Source organism: Balaenoptera physalus (assembly GCF_965194825.1).
Source record: "Balaenoptera physalus genome assembly, chromosome: Y".
Lineage (NCBI taxonomy): Eukaryota > Metazoa > Chordata > Mammalia > Artiodactyla > Balaenopteridae > Balaenoptera > Balaenoptera physalus.
In genome coordinates this window covers 7,381,156-7,407,732 of record NC_138904.1, presented here as the reverse complement: position 1 = coordinate 7,407,732, position 26,577 = coordinate 7,381,156, and the positions used below count along the sequence as shown (strand labels likewise).

The 26,577-nt window shown below is 33.9% G+C and overlaps 1 protein-coding gene across 29 annotated transcripts in view; it reads left to right on the top strand.

Annotated features, from left to right (window-relative positions):
- Nucleotides 1-24,581, top strand: part of LOC309653428 (lysine-specific demethylase 6A-like) — a 164,280-nt gene extending 139,699 nt beyond the window's left edge. For 16 of the 29 annotated variants that reach the window (XM_082448076.1, XM_082448065.1, XM_082448068.1 and 13 more), the window contains 5 exons: nt 2,890-3,077; nt 6,477-6,618; nt 17,114-17,240; nt 20,631-20,776; nt 21,939-24,581. In XM_082448076.1, the coding sequence (XP_082304202.1) occupies nt 2,890-3,077; nt 6,477-6,618; nt 17,114-17,240; nt 20,631-20,776; nt 21,939-21,996 (661 nt within the window). In that variant the 3' untranslated portion in view covers nt 21,997-24,581. Of the gene's footprint in view, nt 1-2,889; nt 3,078-6,476; nt 6,619-17,113; nt 17,241-20,630; nt 20,802-21,865 lie in introns of all 29 variants that reach the window. The other 13 variants (XM_082448080.1, XM_082448074.1, XM_082448087.1 and 10 more) reach the window with 8 other exon arrangements.
- Nucleotides 24,582-26,577: the final 1,996 nt, after the last annotated feature.

Here is a 26,577-nt window from a genome sequence, read left to right as displayed (position 1 = left end):
GAGCACAGGCTCTAGGCATGTGGGCTTCACTAGTTGTAGCACACAGGCTCAGTAGTTGTGGCGCATGGGCTTAGTTGCTCCGCGGCCTGTGGGATCTTCTGGTACCAGGGCTCGAACCTGTGTCCCTTGCATTGGCAGGCAGATTCTTAACCACTGTGCCACCAGGGAAGCCCTGATCCTGAAGTTTTAATTATCATTTATCTAATGATAAATACCATTAACAATTTATTATAAATGATTTTATTTCACATCTTTTATTTTCTTATATCAAATGAAAGATGCCATGAAACCAGTCTGTGCAATAGTAATAGATACGAATTCAGAGACTAGGGAGTGAATTGTTTTTTATGTTAATTTTTAAAACTGATACATTCATTTGAAAATTGTGCTTTAAAGAAAAATTAGGCTCATTATAATTGAATTTAGAAATGGCAAGAATTCCAAAATTAATCACCTTACTCATAACTCAAGCTTGCATATCTTTGTAAATTCAGCCTAAAATTATCAGTGTCCAGTAGCAAGCAAATTACCTGCTGTTTTCAGAGTTGGTAATGATACTGCTGTAGTGTAAATTATACATCGTATACTTACACAATTAAAAATTGGATATAATTCTCATAATTTTCATGTGTGATTATTTTAAAATCAATACACATATTTCATATACTAAAATCTTTAACATTATAGAGTCTTTACTCATAGTTTATTTAGTAAAAAGTATGTCATAGTGGTTAAAAAGAACAATACTCCAAACTTCTCTTAATTACTGTCAAGATATAGTCAGTTTTTAATGACTTATGTATAAGTTTTCCTTATGTGATAAGAAAGATGAAATTTTTTAAATTTTAAAATTGATCAGGGAAACAGTATAATCTTTCTTGTTTCTTTTTGTTTTGTTTTTCTTCCCCCCCCCCCCACCCCCCAGGAAAATAGTATAATCTTCTATCTGAACTTTTGTCCACCAGAAAACTAGTGACTTAAGCAGGGCGGAAGAATTGTCATATGGGAAATCTGCACTGTGCTGCAGAAAGCATTTATTTCTTATATTGTGTGGTAGTTGTTACACATACAATATAGTGATTCTTATTATTTTGAGTAGGAACTGACTATTTGCAGGGTTTAACTTTCTTTGCTTTCAAATATCTTAGGTCAAGTATAGTTGGAAAAGATAGGTGATATCCCCGAAGTTTAAACTCCAGAGTAATAAAAATAATCAGGTTATGTAATAAAAATAATCAGGTTATCTTAAGTTGCAGAATGCCACTTGTCCTCTCAGCTTTTTACTATATATTGTTTTGCAGAAGGATATTGCTTCTAATGTCTGTAAGTTCTGTAGTTTATTTCATGATTCCGGATAACATGTTATGTTAAAATCAATCCCTGTTTTGAACTTTTGAAAAAAATGCTTGATCTATATGCCATGGTTGGCTTTCCTTTCTTTTTTTTTTCTTCTATTATTTTTTTCTTTTTTCTTTTCTTTTATTATTTTATTTTAGTTTTTATTTTTATGGAGAGTTTTAAAAATTTTTATGGAGAATTTTTTATTTTTATGGAGAGTTTCATTCATGTTGGCAGTGTTGGGTGAAATAGGGCTAAGGTTTGTACTGTGCTTATACTTTTTTCTTTTCTTCTTTCGTCATTTCTCCCTTCCCTTCTCGCCCCTCCCCCTCCCCTCCCCTTCCTCGCAGTATTTGAAACGTTATACCAAAGAAGAACCAGTGTTTATCCCTTAAAGGTCAATGTCAGTCAGACTTGTCTCAAGAAAATCCTTCCATTTTAGAAGGAAAAAAAAGGAATAGAAGGTGGATTCTTAGAGACAACTCAAAGGCACCCTCCATCATATTTTTTTCAGAGAAAACATAGAAATAAAGCAAAAGCTTTTCTTGGATCTTCAGAAAGGAACAGTCATACCATGTGAATTTTTTCTATTGAAAAAAATTAAATAATTTGAAATTGTTAATCTTACTATTCCTAGTAGAAAAATTGGTAACATAGTTTCATTAAAATACCTAATACTGTAATGAAGCAGAATAATTAAAAACAGAATTTAAATAAAAGCTTAATAATTTGGTTTACCTGCTTTGGTGTTGCTGGTAGTGTTGATTCATGTAAGAACAAGGACCTTCTCTCAAATTCCTGGGAGAAAACAAGAGGCAGAAGTCTTCTTCCACTGTTGAATTGAGGGAAGGTCTTTGCTCTTACATCTGCCATAGGATTCTAGGTAAGAAGTAGTCTCTAAATTTCCTGTTTAACAGATTCCTAGATATTAAAGAGGTTCTTTAAGAAGAAGGAGTAAATCAAAATATTCCTTGTTGAAAGAAAATTTAAAAATTAGTTTGTTCTGGCCTGCCAACTCTTTTGTAAAGTTTTACTAGTACATAGCCACACCTGTTTGTTTATGTATGTATTGTCTGTGACTGCTTTCTTACTGACATAGTTGAACAATTGCCACTGAAATCATAGTGCCCCAAATCTTAAAGAAAATGTTCTGTCTTGTGATGGTACTTACCCATTTGTCAACACTCCTAAATGGGTGAATTTATTGCATGTGAATTATATCTAAATCAAATTGACATTAAACCAAAAAATCAGTTTATTTAAGTATAATTTGAAAATTTAACTTTTGTACTTTTGAAAAGTAAGTTTAGGCATATGGTACAGATCTTTGAATAATTATACCTATTTTCATCTGCTATTAATTTTTTTCAGGACTGCTTCTTATGTTCTAGAGCTCTCAGTTTTGAAATGTATAGTTCTTGCTACAGTACTGTTAAGTTTTAATGAAGTATACAGTAAGAGCATCTTTTAGTCTTTTGAAATTATCTCTCCATTTTTGATGAGACATTAAAAGAAACTTTATCCGTTAACATTATTCATTATTTTTTTCAGAAATAATTTGAATTTCTTGATGAGTTCTTGGTGGCCCAATCTTGAAGATCTTTATGAAGCTAATGTTCCTGTATATAGGTTTATTCAAAGACCTGGAGATTTGGTCTGGATAAATGCAGGCACTGTGCACTGGGTTCAGGCTGTTGGCTGGTGCAACAATATTGCTTGGAATGTTGGTCCACTTACAGGTATTATAAATAATAATGACAGGTTTTACATTTTAAAGAATTCTAATATGTATTATTTTTCTATTAGAAAATAACTCACAAAAATTGAAAAATTGTGTCCTAGGAAAAATCTCAATTGTTAGTACAGAGAGTAAATTCAAGTTAAGAAATGGATGTAGCAAGTAACAAATGCATGCTTTTGTAGTCACAGAGGATATACTTTTGATATTTTAGACTGTTGTGTGTCCTTTTTATAAAGGAAATCTTTTATAGGGAAAAGCAAAGCAGACTAGTTATTTTTTAGACTTTTATTTCTTCTGATATATCACATGAACAGTCTTACGTCAAACTCTGTCTAATATATATAAGATTAAAAACCTGGTCTTTGTTAGTTTTGTGACTTTGGATAAGTGTTTTGAAATCTCAGTGCCTCATTGTTTTAATCTGAAAAATGAGAAATTCTTTTAGTCTGAAAAAATGAGGGTTTCAGAGAATTTAATGAGATGTGAAAAGAGCCACGCACAATGCTTACCACATAGTAAGTGGTCTTTAATGATAATTTTTAACTGTAATTCTTATAAAACAGTTTTTTTTAAATTTTTTATTGAAACAGGAAGTCAAAAAATTATAATTAGCCTCATTAGTTCATTCAGTCCCATTTTTTTTCATCTTGATCTTTTGTTAGCACTTTTATGAATTCATCAGTTTTCCATTAGAGTTCTGAAAATGCTTATTCACTCAGTTCAGCAGTATAGTCAGTTACCAGAAACCTGTACTTGTCAGAGTCTTCCATGAATTCCTTGAAGATGAAACCCTTTTATAGGAACATTTTTCCAAAAGCATCAGAGTACACCCAAAACTGTCTGTAAATGACAAAAGACTTAAAAATGACCACGGTTAAAGATTGGATGAAAGTTCATAATAATGCAATTGACAAGGAAATTTAGTTATTTCTGAGATGTACATTTTTTTTTAAAGATTTTTTTTTTTTTTTAATGTTTATTTATTTATGACTGTGTTGGGTCTTCGTTTCTGTGCGAGGGCTTTCTCCAGTTGTGGCAAGTGGGGGCCACTCTTCATCGCGGTGCACGGGCCTCTCACTATCGCGGCCTCTCTTGTTGCGGAGCACAGGCTCCAGACGCGCAGGCTCAGTAATTGTGGCTCACAGGCCCAGTTGCTCCGCGGCATGTGGGATCTTCCCAGACCAGGGCTCGAACCCGTGTCCCCTTCATTGGCAGGCAGATTCTCAACCACTGTGCCACCAGGGAAGCCCTGAGATATACATTTTAAAGTAATAACTAGAATTATGACTTATAACATTATACCAGAACATACAAGATTTTTAGAAATTTCATGTAATGTCTGAAACATTTATATTTACATATTTCCATACAAATAACTAAAAGAAAGTTTAGTATTAGTTGTTTTTTGTTTGTTTGTTTTTTTATACTGCAGGTTCTTATTAGTCATCAATTTTATACACTTCAGTGTATACATGTCAGTACCAATCTCCCAGTTCAGCACACCACCATCCCCACCCCACCGCACTTTTCACCCATTGGTGTTTTTCGTTTTCGTTTGTTCTCTACATCTCTGTCTCAACTTCTGACCTGCAAACCGGTTCATCTGTACCATTTTTCTAGGTTCCACATACATGTGTTAATATACGATATTTGTTTTTCTCTTTCTGACTTACTTCACTCTGTATGACAGTCTCTAGGTCCATCCACATCGCAACAAATGACTCAATTTCGTTCCTTTTTATGGCTGAGTAATATTCCATTGTATATATGTACCACAACTTCTTTATCCATTCGTCTGTTGATGGGCATTTAGGTTGCTTCCATGACCTGGCTATTGTAAATAGAGCTGCAATGAACATTTTGGTACATGACTCTTTTTGAACTATGGTTTTCTCAGGGTATATGCCCAGTAGTGGGATTGCTGGATCATATGGTAGTTCTATTTGTAGTTTCTTCAGGAACCTCCATACTGTTCTCCATAGTGGCTGTATCAATTTACATTCCCACCAACAGTGCAAGAGGGCTCCCTTTTCTCCACAGACTCGCCAACATTTGTTGTTTGTAGATTTTCTGATGATGCCCATTCTAACTGGTGTGAGGTGATATACCTCATTGTAGTTTTGATTTGCATTTCTCTAATAATTAATGATGTTGAGCATTCTTTCATGTGTTTGTTGGCAATCTGTATATCTTCTTTGGAGAAATGTCTATTTAGGTCTTCTGCCCATTGTTGGATTGGGTTGTTTGTTTCTTTACTGAGCTGCATGAGCTGTTTATATATTTTGGAGATGAATCCTTTGTCAGTTGCTTCATGTGCAAATATTTTCTCGCATTCTGAGGGATGTCTTTTGGTCTTGTTTATGGTTTTCTTTGCTGTGTAAAAGCTTTTAAGTTTCATTAGGTCCATATTTGTTTATTTTTGTTTTTATTTCCATTACTCTAGGAGGTGGATCTAAAAAGATCTTGCTGTGATTTATGTCAAAGAGTGTTCTTCCTATGTTTTCCTCTAAGAGTTTTATAGTGTCTGGTGTTACATTTAGGTCTCAAATCCATTTTGAGTTTATTTTTGTGTATGGTGCTCGGGAGTGTTCTAATTTCATTCTTTTACATGTAGCTGTCCAGTTTTCCCAGCACCACTTATTGAAGAGACTGTCTTTTCTCCACTCTGTATTCTTGCCTCCTTTGTCATAGATAAGATGACCGAAGATGCATGGGATTATCTCTGGGCTTTCTATGATGTTCCATTGATCTATATTTCTTTTTTTGTGCCAGTACCATACTGTCTTGATTACTGTAGCTTTGTAATATAGTCTGAAGTCCAGGAGCCTGATTCCTCCAGCTCTGGTATGGTGTTTTTCTTTCTCAAGATTGCTTTGGCTATTCGGGGTCTTTTGTGTTTCTGTACAAATCGTAAGATTTTTTTCTTCTAATTCTGTGAAGAATGCCATTGGTAGTTTGATAGGGATTGCACTGAATCTGTAGATTGCTTTGGGTAGTAGAGTCATTTTCACATTGTTGATTCTTCGAATCCAAGAACATGGTATATCTCTCCATCTGTTTGTATCATCTTTAATTTCTTTCATCAGTGTCTTATAGTTTTCTGCATACAGGTCTTTTCTTTCCCTAGGTAAGTATATTCCCAGGTATTTTATTCTTTTTGTTGCAGTGGTAAATGGGAGTGTTTCCATAATTTCTCTTTCAGATTTTTCATCATTAGTGTATAAGAATGCAAGAGATTTCTGTGCATTGTGTATCCTGCAACCTATAAAACAGTTTTTTAGTGTTTTTAGTTTTTCAGAATTGCTGTTAAAATGGTCACCTGAGAGGTCATAATGATTATGTTCATATATTTTGTTAGTTTGCTTTATAACTTAAAAAAAATTTTTTTTCCTCCTAGCCTGCCAGTATAAACTGGCAGTAGAACGGTATGAGTGGAACAAATTGCAAAGTGTGAAGTCAGTGGTACCCATGGTTCATCTCTCCTGGAATATGGCACGAAATATCAAAGTCTCAGATCCCCAGCTTTTTGAAATGATTAAGTAAGTACTTTCCAAAATTGCTATAGTTCCTCTTTTGGGGGTGGTGGTGGGGATAGGGAATATGGTGAAGAGTGTTTCCTAATTATTTTTACCCCAAAGAATTATATCAGTTGACATCAGATGATAAAGTGGTTGAGAAATCTTGACAAAATAAGAGCATTTGCATGTAAAAAAATATTTTTTCTTTCCAGATAGACAGATTGTTGTGGTACAAAGAGGAATGAAGGCATACATGAGTCTTTACCAGTAAATTCACACATCTGTGCTTTCCCTTACCCTCTGACCAAAATGACGTCCTGGGGTATCTTTAGTTTTAATATTTGATGTCTGCCTGCAGCACAGGGAGTGAGAATGATAATAAAATAAAAATATCTCATAAAGAAATTAGCATTTAAAAAAGTGTTTTAACTATTTAAATTTTCTGCCATAATTAAATCATCCCCTTACCTTCTTGAACCACTCATTACAAATTTAGTAGATAAACAATTTGAATATATATATTCTAGTAATTTCTGATTTATTAACCTAGTTTCTGTTCCATTTCTTTTGTAAGTATATTTAGAATACAGGCATACCTCATTTTATTGCTCTTTGCCTTACTGCTCTTTGCAGATATTGTTTTCTACAAATTGAGGGTTTGTGGCAACCCTATAGAGAACAAGTCTGTCAGCACCATCTTTTCAGGAGCACTTGCCCACTTTCTTTCTTTGTGTCTCATGTTGGTAATTCTCACAATACTTCAGATTTTTTCTTTATTACTATATTTCCTGCAGTGATCTATGATTAGTGCTCTTTGATGTTACTATTGTAAAAAGATTATGACTTGCTGAAGATTCACATGCTGATTAGCAATTTTTCTTGCAATGAAGTTTTTTTTTTTTTTTTTTTAATTTTATTTATGGCTGTGTTGGGTCTTTGTTTCTGTGCAAGGGCTTTCTCCAGTTGCGGCAAGCGGGGGCCACTCTTCATCGTGGTGCGTGAGCCTCTCACTATCGCGGCCTCTCTTGTTGCGGAGCACAGGCTCCAGACGCGCAGGCTCAGTAATTGTGGCTCACAGGCCCAGTTGCTCCACGGCATGTGGGATCTTCCCAGACCAGGGCTTGAACCCATGTCCCCTGCATTGGCAGGCAGACTCTCAACCACTGCGCCACCAGGGAAGGCCCAATGAAGTATTTTTAATTAAGGTGTATGCATTGTTATTTTTGATATAATGCTATTGCAGACTTAACAGACTACCATACATAGTAAACATAACTTTTGCGAAACCAGAAAATTGTGTGACTTGCCTTATTGCAATATTTGCTTTATTGCAGTGGTATGGAATGGAACCATGATGTTTCTGCTTGTACATTTTTTCAAGCAGTGCCACTTAGTGCTTCTTCAGATTTCAGTTTACATGCTTTTCTTGCCCTTCTCCTCCCCCCATCCATCACTAATGAACAATAACTCTGCTGAAATGAATTTGGGAAATTACAGGCTAAATAGTTAAACCAGTAATTTTTTTAGTTGTTCTTAAGTCACTTCAGGGCCTGTTTATGTTCATGAACTTTGTGAATGGGAGAGGGAGATTTACAGTGTCTCCCAAACCAGTATCTTTAAAAATAATGCTGGCTAATTTTAAACAATTTCAAACTTATTTTCAAAATTTTGTTCTAACCAATATATCCAAACAGAAATTGCAGGGTCAGGGTAATGTGCCTATGCACTGTTTTACTTATTGATTCATTCCTTTTTGTTAAATGTTTGAGAAGTAAAGTTAGAAAAGTTTGAAAGAATGTTATTCAAATTTTTAACTAACAGAGTAATTCCTATTAAAAATCCACAATTTATGGGTGGTCATTTGGTAACTTCCTCAGTATGGTCATTACCTCAGCTCTAATTCATGAATATATTCATAGGCTGATCCAAAATGTACTTTTTGTCTCAATGCCCCAGATTTTTTTAGGACTTATGCAAAACGAATAACATTCAACAAGTATTTGAGCACCACATACTCTATGCTTGATGCTGTTCTTGGCAATAAAATAAATACTGCAGAGTATAAAACTAAATCTCTTCCTTTGTGAGGTTTAATCTGTAGTGAAGCCAGACAGACAAATTCCCAAACAGATAAATAAGTTACTGTTAAGTAATATGAGTAAAATTTATTTTTGCATATTTGTTTGTTTTTTGGTTAGGGGGTGAAGAATGCTGCACTTTTTGTTCAAGTGGCTTCTGAGAGCATGGTTTCCATACTTGGATCGGAATCATAAAAAGGAGACACTAGAAGAAGAGCTAGGATAAAGCATTTCAGGCCCCCAAAACAAGTGAAAGTCTTAAATGAGAACAACTTTGGTGTATTTATGAGACAGAAATGGCTGTAACAGAGTGAAGGAGGGGAATAGCTGTGAACTCATTTTCATGAGTTCATGAAAATGGTGAGGTACGAAATTATAGATGTGTAGGCACTGTTAAATAGTTTAGGTACTAATTGTGTGTGTGTGTAGAAGAAGGAGAGGGATAGATGTTGATTTACATTTTAAAAATGTGAATCTGTCTATTACTTTGTGGAAAAAGGATTGGAGAATGGAAGATTAGAACTAAAGAGAACAGTTATAAGTCAATTGCAGAAATCCAGACTAACCTGGATTTTGATTGTATCAGTGGAACTGGGAAGAAGTATCACACTGCAGTCTGTTGTCAAATGTTTACACATAGATTGGATAGTGAGATAAGGAAAAAGGAAGCAAGAAAAGACAATTATCATCTTGTGGTTTTGTTATCTCTAGTTCATAAACTTAAAACATCTCTCACTTCTGTCATTTTCATTCTCTACCCTCATTGTTCTCAACATCTTCTAGACCCCTTCCACTGTGTCAGTGTCTCTATCAGTATTTAAAATGCAGGACACCAAGTCTTGCCTTCCATGAATGGAAATGTTCCCATTTTTCTATGGTGGCATTTTAAATTACGTTTTCTTTGTCGTAGCAGTTGTCTTAATATTGGACTTGAGTATACAAATCCAGGTTTTCTTCTATTTAAATTACTGGAAATAGTTTTCATCCATATTTTCCTTACACATTTTAAAAAATATATTTAATACCCTAAGTGAATATATTTACTTATTGGTGCTGTGTTTCTTGTAGAGTTTTTTAATACTTCCTTATAAAATATGGAATCATTTTGAATATTGACTGCATTTATTATAATTTCAGAATTCTACTTCCACCTTTAGTTGTCTCTGTTTAATTAGCTCCTCTTTTTGTTATCACTCTGATTAAAAATGTTAACCAGGGTCATTCAGCCATCTCTCAAAATGTACTTTCATTCACCACCAACTCTTATTTGCAGTGTCTTTCATTTAATAGATATTTGAGTACTAGCTTTATAGATATTTGAGTACTAGCTGAATAGATGGAACTGGGCTGAGCCCTGAAGATTTATAAATATTCTGTGCAAATTCCTGTCTTCATTTAGGGAAGATGGTGAGAGACAGTGGAGGTAGGAGGGCAAAAGTTGTAGAGCATGTAAATACATGGATTAAAAGTTGTAGATTTTAAAATGTATCAATGACATCAATTACAACTCAGTAAAAAAATAATAATATCCTAATTTTTTTAAATGTTAATGCTATATATCTTGGATCCTACAGTCAGGGATGTTTGCGGGGAGCTGTTCTTTGGAAAAGCAAGGTAATTTATGTGAAGGACGAAGGTATAGGAGAAGGAAAGAGTAGAGAATTTGTTGTGGGAAAAGAATGAATGAAATATCCCTTTGGGTTTCCATATTAAGTAGGTTTTAGATGTCCAGTAGTACTTTGTAATCTTACTAAGTTTTATTCTAAGTGCTGAACAAAAATTATTTCAGTTACACCGGGCTTAGGTTGCCTATCTAGTTAGGTGCAGAATCAGCATTTTAAAACACCTATATTGGTTCAGGAGGAAGGTCTTTGTTTGTAATTGTTACACATCACTTCATTTGGGGCAGTAGCAAGACTGAGAAGATGGAAACAGATTTTAGAAAAAGCTATGGGAAATAACTTCAGAGAGCAAAGCAGGAGCCAACTAACTGGGGAGTGTTTTACCTACTATTTTGTGATTATTACCTTTACAGGAAGAGAACTAACAATGAGGAATAGAACTTCAAAGAGTAGCTGTATTTAAGAACAGGAAAAATGAGGAACTAGATAAGAGAATGAACAGAGAGAGGCAGGAGAGCAATGAGAATATGTTATTAAAGAAATAACAAAGATTTATCGTTTTTGTTGTCTTCCCAGAAGTTTTTTTGCTGTTTAATTATTGTATCCATATCATTGCTTTTGTCCTCAAATCCTGTCAAAAGGAGGTGGTATTAATTTAACCTGTTTTGTGTGCTGTGTTGATTCCTAAACAGTTTCTTTCTTGTAATTCTTCCCTTTGCTTTGAGTCATTTGATGTGTTAGCTTTGGGCATCTTTTTCTTTCCTCCATTCATAGCAGTATGGCTTTTCACTTTGATGTATCCCTGAAACTACTTGGTTGAGGTAACCAGTGACTAGCCATTTTAAATACAAGACATCACAATTGTAGAATTCTTGAGAATCTACCTTTTTAAACCTAGCACATGAATTACTGAAAGAATTTGACACTCCCTCACCTCCACCTCTCTTGATAGTCATTTCTCACACTACTTTTAGATGTATGCTTAAATATTCTATTTTTACGACCATGTTTACTATTTTAAACCTCTTTATAGTTGGTTTGTAGCTAAATATAGTATGCTTAAGTATAGCAAATCAACCAAAAAGAAAATAAGAAATATTTACCAGGGTCATCTACTGAGGTGTAAAGAGATCTTTCTATTCTTTAATTCAGTCAGTGTTTATTGTGAACCAACTGGGTGCCTAGGTACTTTGCAGGATGCTTTGAAAGGTGTGATCAATTTTTTGGGTGCTAACTATTAGAAACAATCTACTCTTTGCACAGCTATTGAAAAACGTACTCTTTGCTTTAATGGAACTGTTGCTAAGGTACAATGGGGGAGCATAGAGGACGGCTGTTTGAAGAGAGAATTCAGGAAAAACTTTACAGAGGAAATACTCTAGGTTATAGTTCCGTTCTTTGGTTTTAAAAAGACACGTACTTTGAGGCTTCCCTGGTGGTGCAGTGGTTGGAATCCGCCTGCCAGTGCAGGGGACGTGGGTTCACGCCCTGGTCTGGGAAGATCCCACATGCTGTGGAGCAGCTGGGCCCGTGCAGCACAACTACTGAGCCTGCGCTCTAGAGCCTGCAAGCCACAACTACTGAGCCTGCGCTCTAGAGCCTGTGTGCTACAACTACTGAAGCCCGCGCACATGGAGCCTGCTCTCCACGGCAGGAGAGGCCACCGCAATGAGAAGCCCGTGAAGCCTGTGCATTGCAGTGGGGAGTGGCCCCTGCTCACCGCAACTAGAGGGAGTATGGGCACAGCAGTGAAGACCCAGTGCAGCCAAAAATTAAAAAAAAAAGATACATATTTTTCCCTACCACCCATACTAGCAGGGTATAGGACAGCATTCTTAAGCACATTAATAATTCTGTAGTGAAACGTGAATGGGCACTGTAAATGAGCTACGTAATAACTATAGTAGCCTGTTTTAAACACCAACTGAGTTTTACAAACCTTAGGAATACTTGGTGTAACTAAACTATAAGTGCTTTGCCACTTAGTTTGTATTTGCACTATGTGATTTTAAAATGGCAAGGGTATTTCCACTTGCCAACTACTGATTTCTTTGTTGGTTTAAGACTGAATTATCTTTCTTTTCTTAAACTACTCTGTAAGATGCCTAATTTTTTTTTCCTTTGTAGTTAGTTCAAGTTTGGTATCAGTGCCTTCTAAAGCTAGAAAGCCTTTTGTGTGACTTAGTGATTTAGTACATCTTTTCAGATTTCTACGACTTAGCCAATTTACTATATTGGACTAATCTTCATTTGTACTTTATTTCATATTCTTCCAGATACCACCTAAAAATGGCAGCAAGGAAAATCATGAGTGAAAAGCATATTCATTATGTTGATTATTATTGTCTGTCATTTTAGAATGCAACGGACTTGACTTCAAAGATTTTAATCCTAAACCTCGAGGAATCACTCTAATAGTTGATCTCAGTGTAGAAATTTCTCTTTTGACTTAAATTACTGTCAAAACTTTTTGACAAATCCTTTATGTTACAACTGAACTGAATTTCTCCTGATGTGGATCAGAATTAAAACTGTGTCTTTGCAGTTAAGCTCAACTTGTTCATTCATAATAGTTATGGAACATATATAAACTGTTTGGCTAAAAATTTCAGGTAGGTTTCACACCAGCAACAGTTGCTAATGAGAAGAATTTTTAATTTTGGAAGTAAAAATATCAAATTTGGAGGTTAAATCAGTTGGCCACAGTATGATGAAGATAGGAAGAATATAGGCATGAATTGAAAGGTAATTACTACCGTTCAGACAAGAGGCAGCCAGAATTTAGAGAATAAAATAAGATATATTTCATGGTTGAATGGTTGAGATAAGGGAGGCATCTGTTTTGCTTGATTCGGGATTGTTACACAGCATTGGCTCTTGTCACTGAGATTGTGGCTAAAGAATAAGGAGAGGAATGAGTTAGATATTGATAGTGATGTTACAGCCTGGCTTTTTCAACATGCAGAATTTAAAGTCTTCATAGAATGTTTAAAGAAAAATTTCTGTAAACACTCAGAGGGGTAGATAGCTCTGTTGCCTAGTATAGAGGACTGATAGCTGGAGCTAGCTTATATATAATTCCTGCTAAGATTTGAGATGCTGAGGTGTCTGAACTATTAGCTATTTTTAAAACATCACAGAAAGCCTGCATTAAGAGTACTTAAAGTTTAAGTCCACTGATGTCTTATTTTAATTTACTCAACTCCTGTATCTTTCCATATTAAGATATATATTTTTTTAATGTAAATTTTACCACAAGACATAGCTGCACTACACAAATTGAATTACACAAGTTGAATTATATTATTGTATAAACTTTTTCAGCCCTGCAGAAAAGTTGGAGAATAGTACACTGAATACTGATAGAGTTTTCATCTTAGTTTACCATTTAAGTTTTTACCACATTTACTTACTATCTATGGAATCCTGCCTAATTTATTCTACATCTTTTAAAAATAAGGGCCTTACCATTCATACCCATAGTAGCTTTGTCACACCTAAGATAACTAAAATCAGAATATCATATTATCTGTAGTTAAAATTTATCACCTGTCCAAATAGTTCTTTAAAAGGTATCGCTTCTCTTTAGTTCACTCTTATTCCCAATTTAGAGTCATTCAAAGTTCACGTTGAATATAGTATTTGGCTGTTCTTTTTGGACTCGTTCAATCATGTCATGTCTTTTTGGTCTCTTTTAAGAACGGTTTTTTTTTTTTTAAATTAATTAATTAATTGATTTTATTTTTGACTGTTGGGTCTTCGTTTCTATGCTCAGGCTTTCTCTGGTTGCGGTGAGCGGGCGGTACTTTTCATCGCAGTGCGCGGGCTTCTCATTGTCGCGGAGCACAGGCTCCAGACGCGCAGGCTCAGTAGTTGTGGCGCATGGGCTTAGCTGCTCTGCGGCATGTGGGATCTTCCCAGACCAGGGCTCGAACCCGTGTCCTCTGCATTGGCAGGCAGATTCTTAACAACTGTGCCACCAGGGAAGCCCAAGAACCATTCTTAATGACATTGTCTTTTTATTTGAAGAGACCAGGCCAGGTGCGTTTTATAATGTTTCACATGTTGGGTTTGTCTGGGTGTTTCCTTACATTAGATTCAGGTTAAACATTTTTGAAAAGAGATAATGTGTTTTCTATTTGTATCATATCAGGAGATATATAATACTGTTTCTTTGGTCACTATTTGAGATTGGAGTTAAGTTGAGTGGATATATTTTTCCTTGGATAGCTGAAAAATAATTTCCTTCCCTATTTCTAAGTATTATCATTTATGTATCATGAGGGGACACTAAATATGTACTTTAAAGCTTAAAATACAGGTAATGGAGTTGTTGTTTATTCTTGATTTTTATCTGTATTCTCCAAAATAAATATTTCTTCTTTCTTGGTTTTAATTAAAAAATGAGTTGATTGAAAGTTTAAGGGAATCCTCACTCTTCAATTTATAATTAATATTTGAAGATATTTGAAATTTATTACAGTGCTTTGATTTTCTTCATTTTCATGCAACTCATATGTTCATTAATATTAGAGCATTCCTTTTGATAAAATCCTTGAAAGGAATTAAACGATAATGTAGTAGATGAGATCTTTTGGTACTGATTCAACTTTGTAATATAAATAGCAAGTGTTCTTTATGCAGTTGAATGGTAAATGAAGCCAGTTACAGTGATTCGTAGTATGCTCACAATTATCACCATATATTAGGCTCACTTTTTTTACATGCCTCTGTCAGTAAGATAGGCTGGAAAAGGCAAGGCATCTCTTGGTTTTTAATTTCCGTACCATCTACTAAAATTGTGGTGACAGTCTGAGATTGTTGTCAGAAAGACTTTAATATTGAGTCAGCCTAACTTTTATTTATTCCAGTATCTATCTGCATCATTTGGGATCTTATTTTGGGAAATTTCACCCTTCTGTTCTCCATTTTCCTTGTTTGTAAAATGGGATGGACAATAAGGCCTCTGACAGTGGGCTTAGGTAGCATAAAACTTAGGTGGCCTGATGTATGTAACCCTTCATGAATGCTATCTTCATGAATAAAATGTTAACATTTTATTTTCCCACATGATAGCATTGTTAAGTTTATGAGCATTGCTGTCTGTGCAAATAAAAATTTGCAGAGTTTTAGTCATTATTTTCCTGTGAAATAAATATTTTGAAGCAGTACTTATGTGAAAAGATGTCTAGTCCCAGAGGTGAAACCATATTGGAGAGGGGTAGGAGGAGGACATCAAGGAATGCTGTATGTCTAGTTTGATATATATTTTCTTTCCAGAACTGAATTTTTACTTCTTGCTTGTCCTAGCACTTCTTTCAAACACACACACACAAACACACCAAAGCTTTTCTTACTTCGATATACAAATACAGGTAAGGCATGGCTTTGTTTCTTAAAAACTGAAAAGAATTTGTCTAGGCAGATTGAAAGTGGTATGATTTTATATGATACTCAAGAAAATTTTCATGCAAGTTTAGATTTAATATTATTATACTTTTTATGTTTTTAAATAAATGAACAAGTTTTTACTTAAAGTAAATTTACTCCAGACTTATTCTTTGATTTTAAAAAACGGATAATAATAGTTTAACCTGGCAAATAACAAATAGCATAGAAATATAAATTAAGGGAATCTAAATCTGCTATTACTTATCATATTGTAGAATTTACTTACTTGCTTAGTAATCAAATATTTATTATATACCTACTCTATACCTGGCACAGTCCTACTGCAGGTAACAAAATAGACAAAGCCTTTGCTCTCATTAATCCTACATTCTAATGGGAAAGAAAGACTAAAAGCCTATAAAGATAAGATAGTTTCAGATACTGTTAATGTAATATCATTTCTTTCAAATAATAGTTTATGTAATAATAATACGTTCCAAATTCTAAGTTAGTAGCAATTCAGTATATCAAAGAGCTCCAAGTTAGTCTGATCATTATTCCAGGGGGTTATACTATTCACAGACATTGTTGTGACATCATTTTTGCTAAACCAATTTTGTGCTTTTTAGGATAATTTTAGAGTTGAAATGTACCTTATAGATCAACTAGTCCAGCTCTGCCTTCAAAGGAGAACTTTGAGAGTTCTCAAAGTTCCCATTGTTGCCACATTTGTGGCAACTGTAATAGACAATTCTGAGCAGTGACAGCAAATTATAGAAAAATTAGCACTTTTTGTGAGAATTCAATATATTGTTAGCATCAAGTATGCACGTAAGGAAAGTATAAATTACAAAAGAGTTTGTGTTAATATAAAGATTCTATTATACTACCTTCAAATTTAAACTGAAACAATAATACCCTTTTTTCCTTTAGTACTATAGTTAAACTAATTTTATATCATAATTCATAGATAATTTTTTACATAATCCAGAATTTTAAAATCAATTATATAAAAATAATTCTGTTGTATCTAGATGTAAATATGTACCTTCTTACCTTACTATAATCAAAAGTCAGCCTGCAGTTCAGACTGGTCATTTCAAAGATGAAGAAATTCACTCTTAGGGAAACTCTCTCAGTTGTCTAAATTGACGTAAAAAGTAAGAATATATCTTCAAATAAGATGTGAGGTTTTTTTTGGTAGACTTAAGAACATTGTATTTTTATATTCAAATATTAGTTCTCAACTTTCAGTGCTTTAAGTATTATCATTGTTAGGCCTACTAGACCTGAAAAATTGAAAAAAAGGAAAATTATGTGAATAGACCTTAGAACCAAGAATGTCAAAGTTATTTCTATTTGGTGTTTCTTTTGTGCTAAGAATACTCAGTATTCAGTTGTCACAATAATTTTTCTCCATAATAGGTATTGTCTTATGAAAATTCTAAAGCAGTGTCAGACACTGAGGGAAGCTCTTATTACAGCAGGAAAAGAGGTTATATGGCATGGGCGGACAAATGATGAACCAGCGCATTACTGTAGCATTTGCGAGGTAACTTCTTATTGACAGTTTTGTTGTGGTTTCTCTAAGGTTTGGTTTCTTTTGTTTTTTAATTATAAATTTACCTATACTTTAATGTATTTTATTGAAATTGACTATCATAGCAATTGTATTAAATTTTCATTTGATGGTATAATATTTCATTAAATATTAACTCAGAAGTGTCTCCTAACAGTGGTGTTTGTGTTGTATCTTCTTACCAGATGATTATCATCTCAGATTTTAAATCAGGAACAATTCGTAGTAAGTGCACAGTTGCCAGCAAACTGGATCTATTTCAGTATAGGCCTAGGCTGATAAGTGTTAAGTCCTTTCTAGTTAATTTCATTAATTTTTAATTTTTTTCTCTTGTGACCAAGACTTGTAAAAAGTACAAAGATAAAGATGTGGTAGCTGTTCTGGAGGAGCTTATATTCTACTTGGATAATACAGTTTGTTAACAACTAAATGTGATATATATGAACCCGTAATGACTATGGGCATATATACAGACTACTATACAAATATTTACGAAAAATGATTTTCTAACATTACCATCAAAGCCCCTTGAAGGATGAATTTGATTTCAGCAGGTGAAAAATGGCTTGAATTGGAGAATAAAGCATCATTAGATTTTACAGATGGGGAAATACGTGGTGTACATAATAAAGAGGTTAAGTAATTCAGTGTGGCTAGAAAATGTAGCACATATTTTCAGAATGTGTAAGAGATGGTGTGTAGCTTGCGAGCATCTTGAATTTAAGGAATCTGATGTTTATTCTAAGGTCATTAAAAGTTTTAGAGCAAGGGACTCTTAAGTAAAGATACGTGTTTCAGGGAGGAGTGGTAGTTGATTATTGAAGAGGATGGAGGTAGAAAGTGAAGAGGCTAGTTGGGAGACTACTAGAATGGGTAGTGTGTTTGTTTTATTTGGTTTTTTTTGTTTGTTTGTTTGGCTGCATCACGAGGCGTGTGGGATCTTAGATCCCAGATCATACCCATGCCTCCTGCAGTGAAAGCACGTAGTCTTAACCACTGGACTGCCAGGGAAATCCCTAGAATGGTGTTAAGAGAACTTAACGGAGGGCTGAGACTCATAGGTAGTGTTAGGGATATAAAAGAAAGGGAGAAGAAAGGGAGAAGTGTTTAGAAAGTAAAATCAATAGGATAGTTGATCAAATGACAAATGATGACAAGTTGAAGAAACGCAACTTTTTTAACTGGGGTCGCTAAAGTATGTTACTGCCTATTCATAGTAAAAGAAAACCTTATGAACTCTGCATTTTTTTGTAATTGCTTTACAATGTTGTGTTAGTTTCTGCTGTACAATGAAGTGAATCAGCTATATGTATACATATATCCCCTCCCTCTTGGACCCCTCTTCTACCCCACCATCCCATGCAACTAGGAGGTCACCACAGAGCACTGAGCCCTGTGCTATACAACAGGTTTCCACTAGCTATTTGTTTCACACATTGTAGTGTATTTATGTCAATCCTGATCTCCCAATTCGTTGTACCCTCTGCTTTCCCCCGTGTCCACATGCCCGTTCTCTATACAGCATCCCTGTTCCTGTTCTGCATATAAATTCATCTGTACCAGTTTTCTAGATGCCACATATATGCGTTAGTATACTATATTTGTTTTTCTCTTGCTGACTGACTTCATTCTGTGTCACAGACTCTAGGTCCATCCACGTCTCTACAAATGACCCGGTTTCATTCCTTTTTATGGCTGAATAATATTCCAGTGTATTTATGTACCACATCTTCTTTATCCATTCATCTGTCATTGGACATTTAGGTCGCTTCCATGTCCTGGCTATTGTAAATAGGGCTGCAGTGAACATTGGGGTGCATGTGTCTTTTTGAATTACTGTTTGCTCTGGGTATATGCCCAGTAGGGGGATTGCTGGATCATATGGTAATTCTATTTTTAGTTTTTAAGGAACCTCCATACTGTTCTCCATAGTAGCTGTATCAATTTACATTCCCACCAACAGTGCAAGAGGGTTCCCTTTTCTCCACACCCTCTCCAGCATTTGTTGTTTGTAGATTTTCTGATGATGCCCATTCTAACTGGTGTGAGGTGATACCTCATTGTAGTTTTGATTTGCATTTCCTAATAATTAGTGATGTTGAGCATCTTTTCATGTGCCTCTTAGCCATCTGTATGGTCATTTTTTTGGAGAAATGTCTATTTAGGTCTTCCGCCCATTTTTTGTTTGGGTTGCTTGTTTTTTTGATACTGAGCTGCATGAGCTATTTGTGTATTTTGGAGATTAATCCCTTGTCAGTTGCTTCGTTTGCAAATATTCTTCCATTCTGAGTGCTGTCTTTTCGTATCTTTTATGGGATTTTTTTTTTGCTGTGCAAAAGCTTTTAAGTTTAATTAGGTTGTTCCAACATCTTTGAGGTGATGAGTTTCTAATAACTGAACAAGTCAAACAGAAATCAGATCACTTGCCTAGAACTTGGAAAGTTCTGAACTAGATCTTGAAATTGTGTTACACTTATGAGATATACTGATTAAATCTGTTAGCTATTTTAATATTGTATAGCCTTATTGAAGTATATTATTATAAGGCCAAACAGATTCTGGTTAGGTATTATACCTCAGATAAATAAGAATCTATTCTGTATATGAAAACAAGTATTCTATCTATTATCCACTTTCCTGGCTGAGTCATTGCAACTCCACATTCTTTCTAAGATGCACTTACTGTCTCTCGGTATGGTAAAGTTCATGAATACACCCTGTACTTACTTTCCTTAATATAGTAGGCTTACAAGTGAACACCCTTTATTAGTCATCCTTGAGTTTAGGGCTCTTGAAAATAATCTCATCATGTTCATTCAAGTGTTTTGTTTCCTTTTTTTCCTTTACTTTTATTATTATTATTATTATTTTGGTTTGGTTTGCTTCCAAACTAAGCACTATGATATCTAAGAGTCCAAAAATGAATAAAATAGTTTAGTGACAACCTTTGTGGAGCTCAGTGTGAGGAGAGAGAGACAACCAAAACCAGAACACTATGAATACTATTATGAAAAAGTAAAAAGAAAATCATTTATCTCTTTTTTCTATTTTTGTTCTGATATTCTGAGGAAAATAAAAATAGGCTGATCCTTGTAAATGTTTGATTAAACTTTAATTAGTGATTATAACTAGGATTTCATTCCATTAGTTTAATCTCTAAATATATAACATTACCCTTGTCTTTGGATGTCTTACAAAATAAACCTGGTATCTCAAACATACAACCCTCTGGCTTTGTTAAGTCCCAGCATTTAGACAAAAATAACTGTCCACATTTTCATGTAAAGTAGAATTCCATAGTTTTATAAGTTGTGCACATAAATTCAGCTGTCTCTGTTCAGTGCTTTTTCTCTTATAAAATAGGTGGAGGTTTTTGATCTTCTTTTTGCTACTACTGAAAGCAATTCTCAAAAGACATACATAGTACATTGCCATGACTGTGCACGAAAAACAAGTGGAAATCTGGACAATTTTGTGGTGCTAGAAGAATACAAAATGGAGGACCTCATGCAAGTATATGACCAGTTTACATTAGTAAGTGAATTCATCATGTGAGAGTACATAGTTAGCTGGGTTGTGAAGAAGCAGTGTTTGTTTTTGCTAACTAGTTAATAAGGATTAATAAGATGTATACATTTTCCATTGGTTCAATAGATGATGTGTAAGAAAATATTCCTCTTTTTCATACTTTGAAGCCTTTTATGAAATTAATATATATTACTGTTCGTCCTTTTCAGTGAGAATGGCCTAAATAATAACAATAATTACTTTTTAAAATCTTTGTGTACTTTTAGAGTATTATCATAGTCTTTATGCTACTTGACTTAATTGATAAAACCAAATGTTGGTTACTTAATTCTGTAGCTATGATCTAAAGAAAAATCATTATGTTTTTAATATTCTTCTATTTTCAGAGCTTAATTGTATTTATTTAAAACCTCGTTCTGGTTATGTTTTAAACTCATGGAAATATTTGATGGATTTTGACTAATGATACAGTTTATAAGATGCATGAAACTAAATTCAGAAGTTTGTGAATTCTGCAGATTTTAATATCAAAGACAGGTTGCCTTTACTTTTGACTTTGAATGGCTTTATGAATGGAAATACAGTTATTCATGAGTTGTTAATACTGGTCAAGTGCCTTTTGTTCTAAATATTGAAATTTAGTTTGTAGTATTTTTAATTGAATGGTGCCTAGGCTTGCTTAAAAAAGAGAAAAATTATGAGAAATATGTGCAATATATACTCTAGCTGAGAAATGTTCATGAACCAATAACTAGTGAAATTTTAATTAAAATTTTAAAAGTTTTTCACAAATTCTTTGTTTTAGCAGTCAATTTGGTATGTCCTGTAAGTTTTTGTGACTAAATGATGTACAGAAAAATGAGGATAACAATTTAGAACTCTTAGAAATATGGTCCTAAAGGACACAATAAAAGCACATCAATTAGCAGGCTATTGAACTTTCTTAAGACTTGGTGTTTCTAACTCACTTCATAAGTAGGCTGTATATCGTTTATAGCCATGAACTAGAGAACACTTTTAAGGATTAATAATATACTAAAATAATTAATACACCTCACTTTTAATTTTAGGCTCCTTCAGTATCATCCTCCTCTTCTTGATATTGTTCCATGAATATTAAATGACACCTTTTCTGATCTTCAGGAAAGTTCTGCACCACTGGGTTTGTAGCTGCTTCATAAGAGTGCTGACTAAAAGCTAATGTCTATGCAACCTTCCAAGAATATTGTCAACCAACTGGATGTAGGAGAGCACTTTTCTGCTCCAGGATGATCCAGCTTTGCTTAATAATAATTATCACATGTTTTATGGTATCTGAAAAAACAGACTACTGACTTGAAGATACCTTTTTTGTTGTTTGTTTCTCTGTTTCTGGACTGATAAATTAGTTTTTATCTATATTTTATCCTTTCAGAAGTTTCCTGGAGGAAGATAACACTGTCCTCACTGGCCATTTGTTCGTGAAGATAGTTAATAAATTTAAATCTTTGGTTAAATTTTTTAATGTGAAAAATTAAAGGAGAAAAATATTTTTTAACTGCATTAAGTTTTTCTGTATTGTTTTGAGGCCATAATGGTTCCAAATTAAAACTTTTTTAAAAATTTAGTAGCCTAATAACAAAGATACAAAGATAATGGATTGCACATAGACTAAGGAATAAACTTTAAATTTGTGATTTTGTTTCTAATCTTGATACAGATTTACACTATTTATGAATACATATTTATTGCTTGAAAATATTTGTAAATGGAATGTTATTTTTTTTTGAGATTGCCTGCCGTTAAATATTAAGGAGTTCTGTAATTTTAAACACTACTCCTTTTATATTTTGTATGTATAAATAAAACTGTTTAGCATTGTACATAATCTTTTGTTAAAATTGTTTAATGTTCAAAGGGTTTTCCACTGTTTGAGTTGTAGAAAGACTTTTCTGTAAAGACCCAGATTTTATTCATTTTCAAATCTGATTGTATATATTTTATATGTACATATATATTCACACACATGTATAACATATATAATACAATATATAATTGTAAAAAGATAAAGCAAATTTTGAATTTTCACATATATGGTAGTTTCTGAGGTACCTACTCTGAAGTATTACTTGCAAAAGTATGTTTATTTTGAAAGTAAATGTCTTTCATCTAATTTGTTAGGTTTCAGTTATTGCAGTGATCGCCAATAAATAAGTACCAGAAAAGTGTAGAGTAGGAAATGAATAGTGAAGTTAAGATTTTAAAGAGAAACATTATGTAGGTTTCATAAATCTTGTTTATTATGAAGAGGAGATTCAAAATGATGGCCTCCACTCTAAGAACAAATATATTAAAGTGACTTATTTTCTGGAGTTACATGACTTAAAATTTCATGATCTTCTGCTTGTACAACATGGTTCAGCGAGGGGAGGGGGGAATATATTCAAATTCTGTATCACTAGTAAATTTTAACAAGGTGAAAGTTTTTTACTTCATATGAACAAATTACTCTTAATTAACCATTAACCATTTTGTAAGATTTCCTTGTTTTCCATCTGTACTTGCTGAAGCATTTGGCCTCTATTCTCATTTTATCACATTTTTCTTTCTAACAGTTTTCCAGGGAGTTTTGGTAAAGTTCTACAAATGAAGTTATGCAAATGTCTAGAGAATTTATAATCCTATCTGGTGAAATGCCTTTATGATTGTATTAATGAAGTACTTTTGTCAAATAACTTTTTGAAATAATTTAAAGATGAAAAGTTGTGCATATTTTATTAAATTTAGGTAACAGTTTTTCAATAATTGAAATCTTAACAGTAATCATATATATATATACATACATATAGATACACATGTATACACGTATATATAATTTCAAAAGGAAGTAATTATAATTCCATTTTAGTTATGAAAACTAGCAAATGCCACTCATATTATTTTAACAGCTATATTTTCTGATTTTCATGTAAATGGTTTTTTTCCAAAGTTCATTGATGATAGAACTCAAGACAGACTCTTTTGAAACAAAAGTTAAAATTTAACCATCGGAGACTTATAAAGTATTATGTTTATATTATAATGTATTAGTGCTACATCTGAATTTTTTTAACTAGCTCTATTTTGTATTTCTTACAGAGCATCTTATTGTTTCATCTCTTTTTGAGATGATTTATTGCCAAGATTCATATAAATTGAACTTACTGTATTTACCTGCACATAAAAAAGCCTTAGTTCTATTTGGATTGCCTGTCAAGAATTACACTTCACAGAATTTTACAGTCTTTAAAGCAGTAGAGAACAGGACATGAAATCAAATATACCAACGTCACTTAGAAGTATGTCTACATGAAAGAAGTCTTCTGTTTCCTATTTTCTTTCGTCAGTTTAATATCCTTTATAAATTGGATTTTGGAGGTGGTTGTTATTTTACTGCCAGAGGTATAAGACTTGTTAAGATAGACTCCACCCAAGCCTTTTTTTTTCCGGTATGCATTTTTTCCAAAAGTTGAGGTACAATATTACGTAAGTTTTAGGTGTACAGCATAATGATTCACAATTTTTAAAGGTTATATTCCATTTATAGGTATTATAAAATATTGGCTATGTCCTGTGTATTCATCCTTGTACCTTATTTATTCTGTACATAGTAAGTTGTACCTGTTAGTTCCCTACCTCTATCTTGCCCTCTCCCCACCTCTTCCACTGGTAACCACTCGTTTATTCTCTGTATCTGTGAGTCTTTCTGTTTTGTTATTTTTACTAGTTTTATTTTTTAGATTCTGCATATAAATGATATACAGTGTTTGTCTCTGTCTGACTTATTTTACTTAGTATAATACCCTCCAAGCCCATCCATATTGTTGCACCATTTCTTTTTTTTTTTTTTATAACTGAGTAGTATTCCATTGTGTCTGTATACCACATCTTCTTTAAACACGTATCTCTTAAAGGATACCTAGGTCGCTTTCTTATCTTAGCTATCGTAAATAATGCTATGAATATTGGGGTGCATGTATCTTTTCGAATTAGTGTTTTGGGGTTTGTTGCATATATATACCCAGGAATGGAATTACTGGATCACATGGTAGTTCTCTTTTTAGTTTTTTGAGAAACCTCCAAACCATTTTCCATAGGGGCTGCACCAATTTACATTCCGGCCAACAGTGTAGGAAGGTCCCCTTTTCTCTACATCCTCTCAAACACTGGTGACTTGTGTTCTCTTTGATGACTGCCATTCTGACAGGCAAGAGGTGATACCTCATTGTGGTTTTAATTTACATTTCTGTGATGGTTAACAGTCTTTTCCTGTGTTTGTTGTTCATCTGGGAAAGTGTGTCTCCTGGTCTTCTGCCCATTTTTTGATTGGGTTATTTGGGGGTTGTTTGATATTGATTTGTAAGAACTCTATATATTTTGTGTATTCTTTATCAACCATGTCATTTGTAAATATTTTCTGCCATTCATTAGGTTGTCTTTCTGTTGATGAAAATGTATGCTCTGCAAAAGCATTTCTGTTTAATTAGGTTCTGTTTGTTTTTTTGGTTGTATTTTTTTTTACCTTAGGAGACAGATCCAAAATATTGCCATGATTTATGTCAAAGAGTATTCCACCTCTGTTTTCTAGGGGTTTTATGGTTTCCAGCTGTCTTGGGGCCTAGCTTGTGATCTATTTTGAGAATGTTCTGTATGCACTTCAGAAGAATGAGTATTCTGCTGCTTTTGGATGACATGTTCTATATATATATATTCAGTCCACTTGGTCTAATGTGTTACTTAAGGCCAGTGTTTCCTTACTGATTTCTCTGTCTGGATGCTCTGTCCACTGATGTAAGTGGAGTGTTAAAGTCCCCTCCGATTACTGTGTTACTGTTGATTTCTCTCTTTGTGTCTGTTGATATTTGCTTTATATTTAGGTGCTCTATGTTGGGTGTATGTATGTTTATAACTGTTTTATCTTCTTCTTGGATTAATCCTTAATCATTATGTAATGAATGTCGTTCTTTGTCTCTTGTAACAATCTTTATTTTAAAATCTATTTTGTCTGATATAGGTTTTGCTACCCCAGCTTTCCTTTGATTTCCATTTGTTTGGAATACCGTTTCCATCCCCTCGCTTTCCATCTACATGTGTTTTTAGATTTGAAGTGAGTCTCTTGTAGGCAACCTGTGGATAGGTCTTGTTTTCACATCAGTTCAGCCACCCTATCTCTTTTGATTGGAAGATTTAGTCCATTTACATTTAAAGTCATCACTGAAGTGTATGTTATTATTGCCATTTTGTGGTTTGTGGGGTTTTTTTATAGATCTTTTTTGTTCTCATCTTTTGTGATTTAATGACTTTTTTTTTTCTTTTTTGCCTGCATGGAGTGGCCCATGGGGTATTAATTCCCCAACCAGGGATCGAACTCACGCCCCCTGCAGTGGAAGCACGGAGTATTAACCACAGGACTGCCAGGGAAGCCCCTTAATGACTTATGTTTGGATTTCTTTTCCTTTGTGTGTGCGTATCTGTTACAGATTTTTGACTTCTGGTTACCCTGGGGTTTATATATAAGTACACACACACGCATACATATGCATATGATTGTTCGAAGTTTCTGATCTTTTAATTTAAAATGCATATTTACAGTCCTTCATTTTCACTTCCCTCTCCTCAGGATTACTGTGTTTTTATTTAATAAAATTTTATTTATTTGGCTGTGTTGGGTCTTCGTTGCTGCATGTGGACTTTCTCTAGTTGCGGTGGCAGAGGGGGGCTACTCTTCGTTGCAGTGCACAGGCTTCTCATTGCGGTGGCTTCT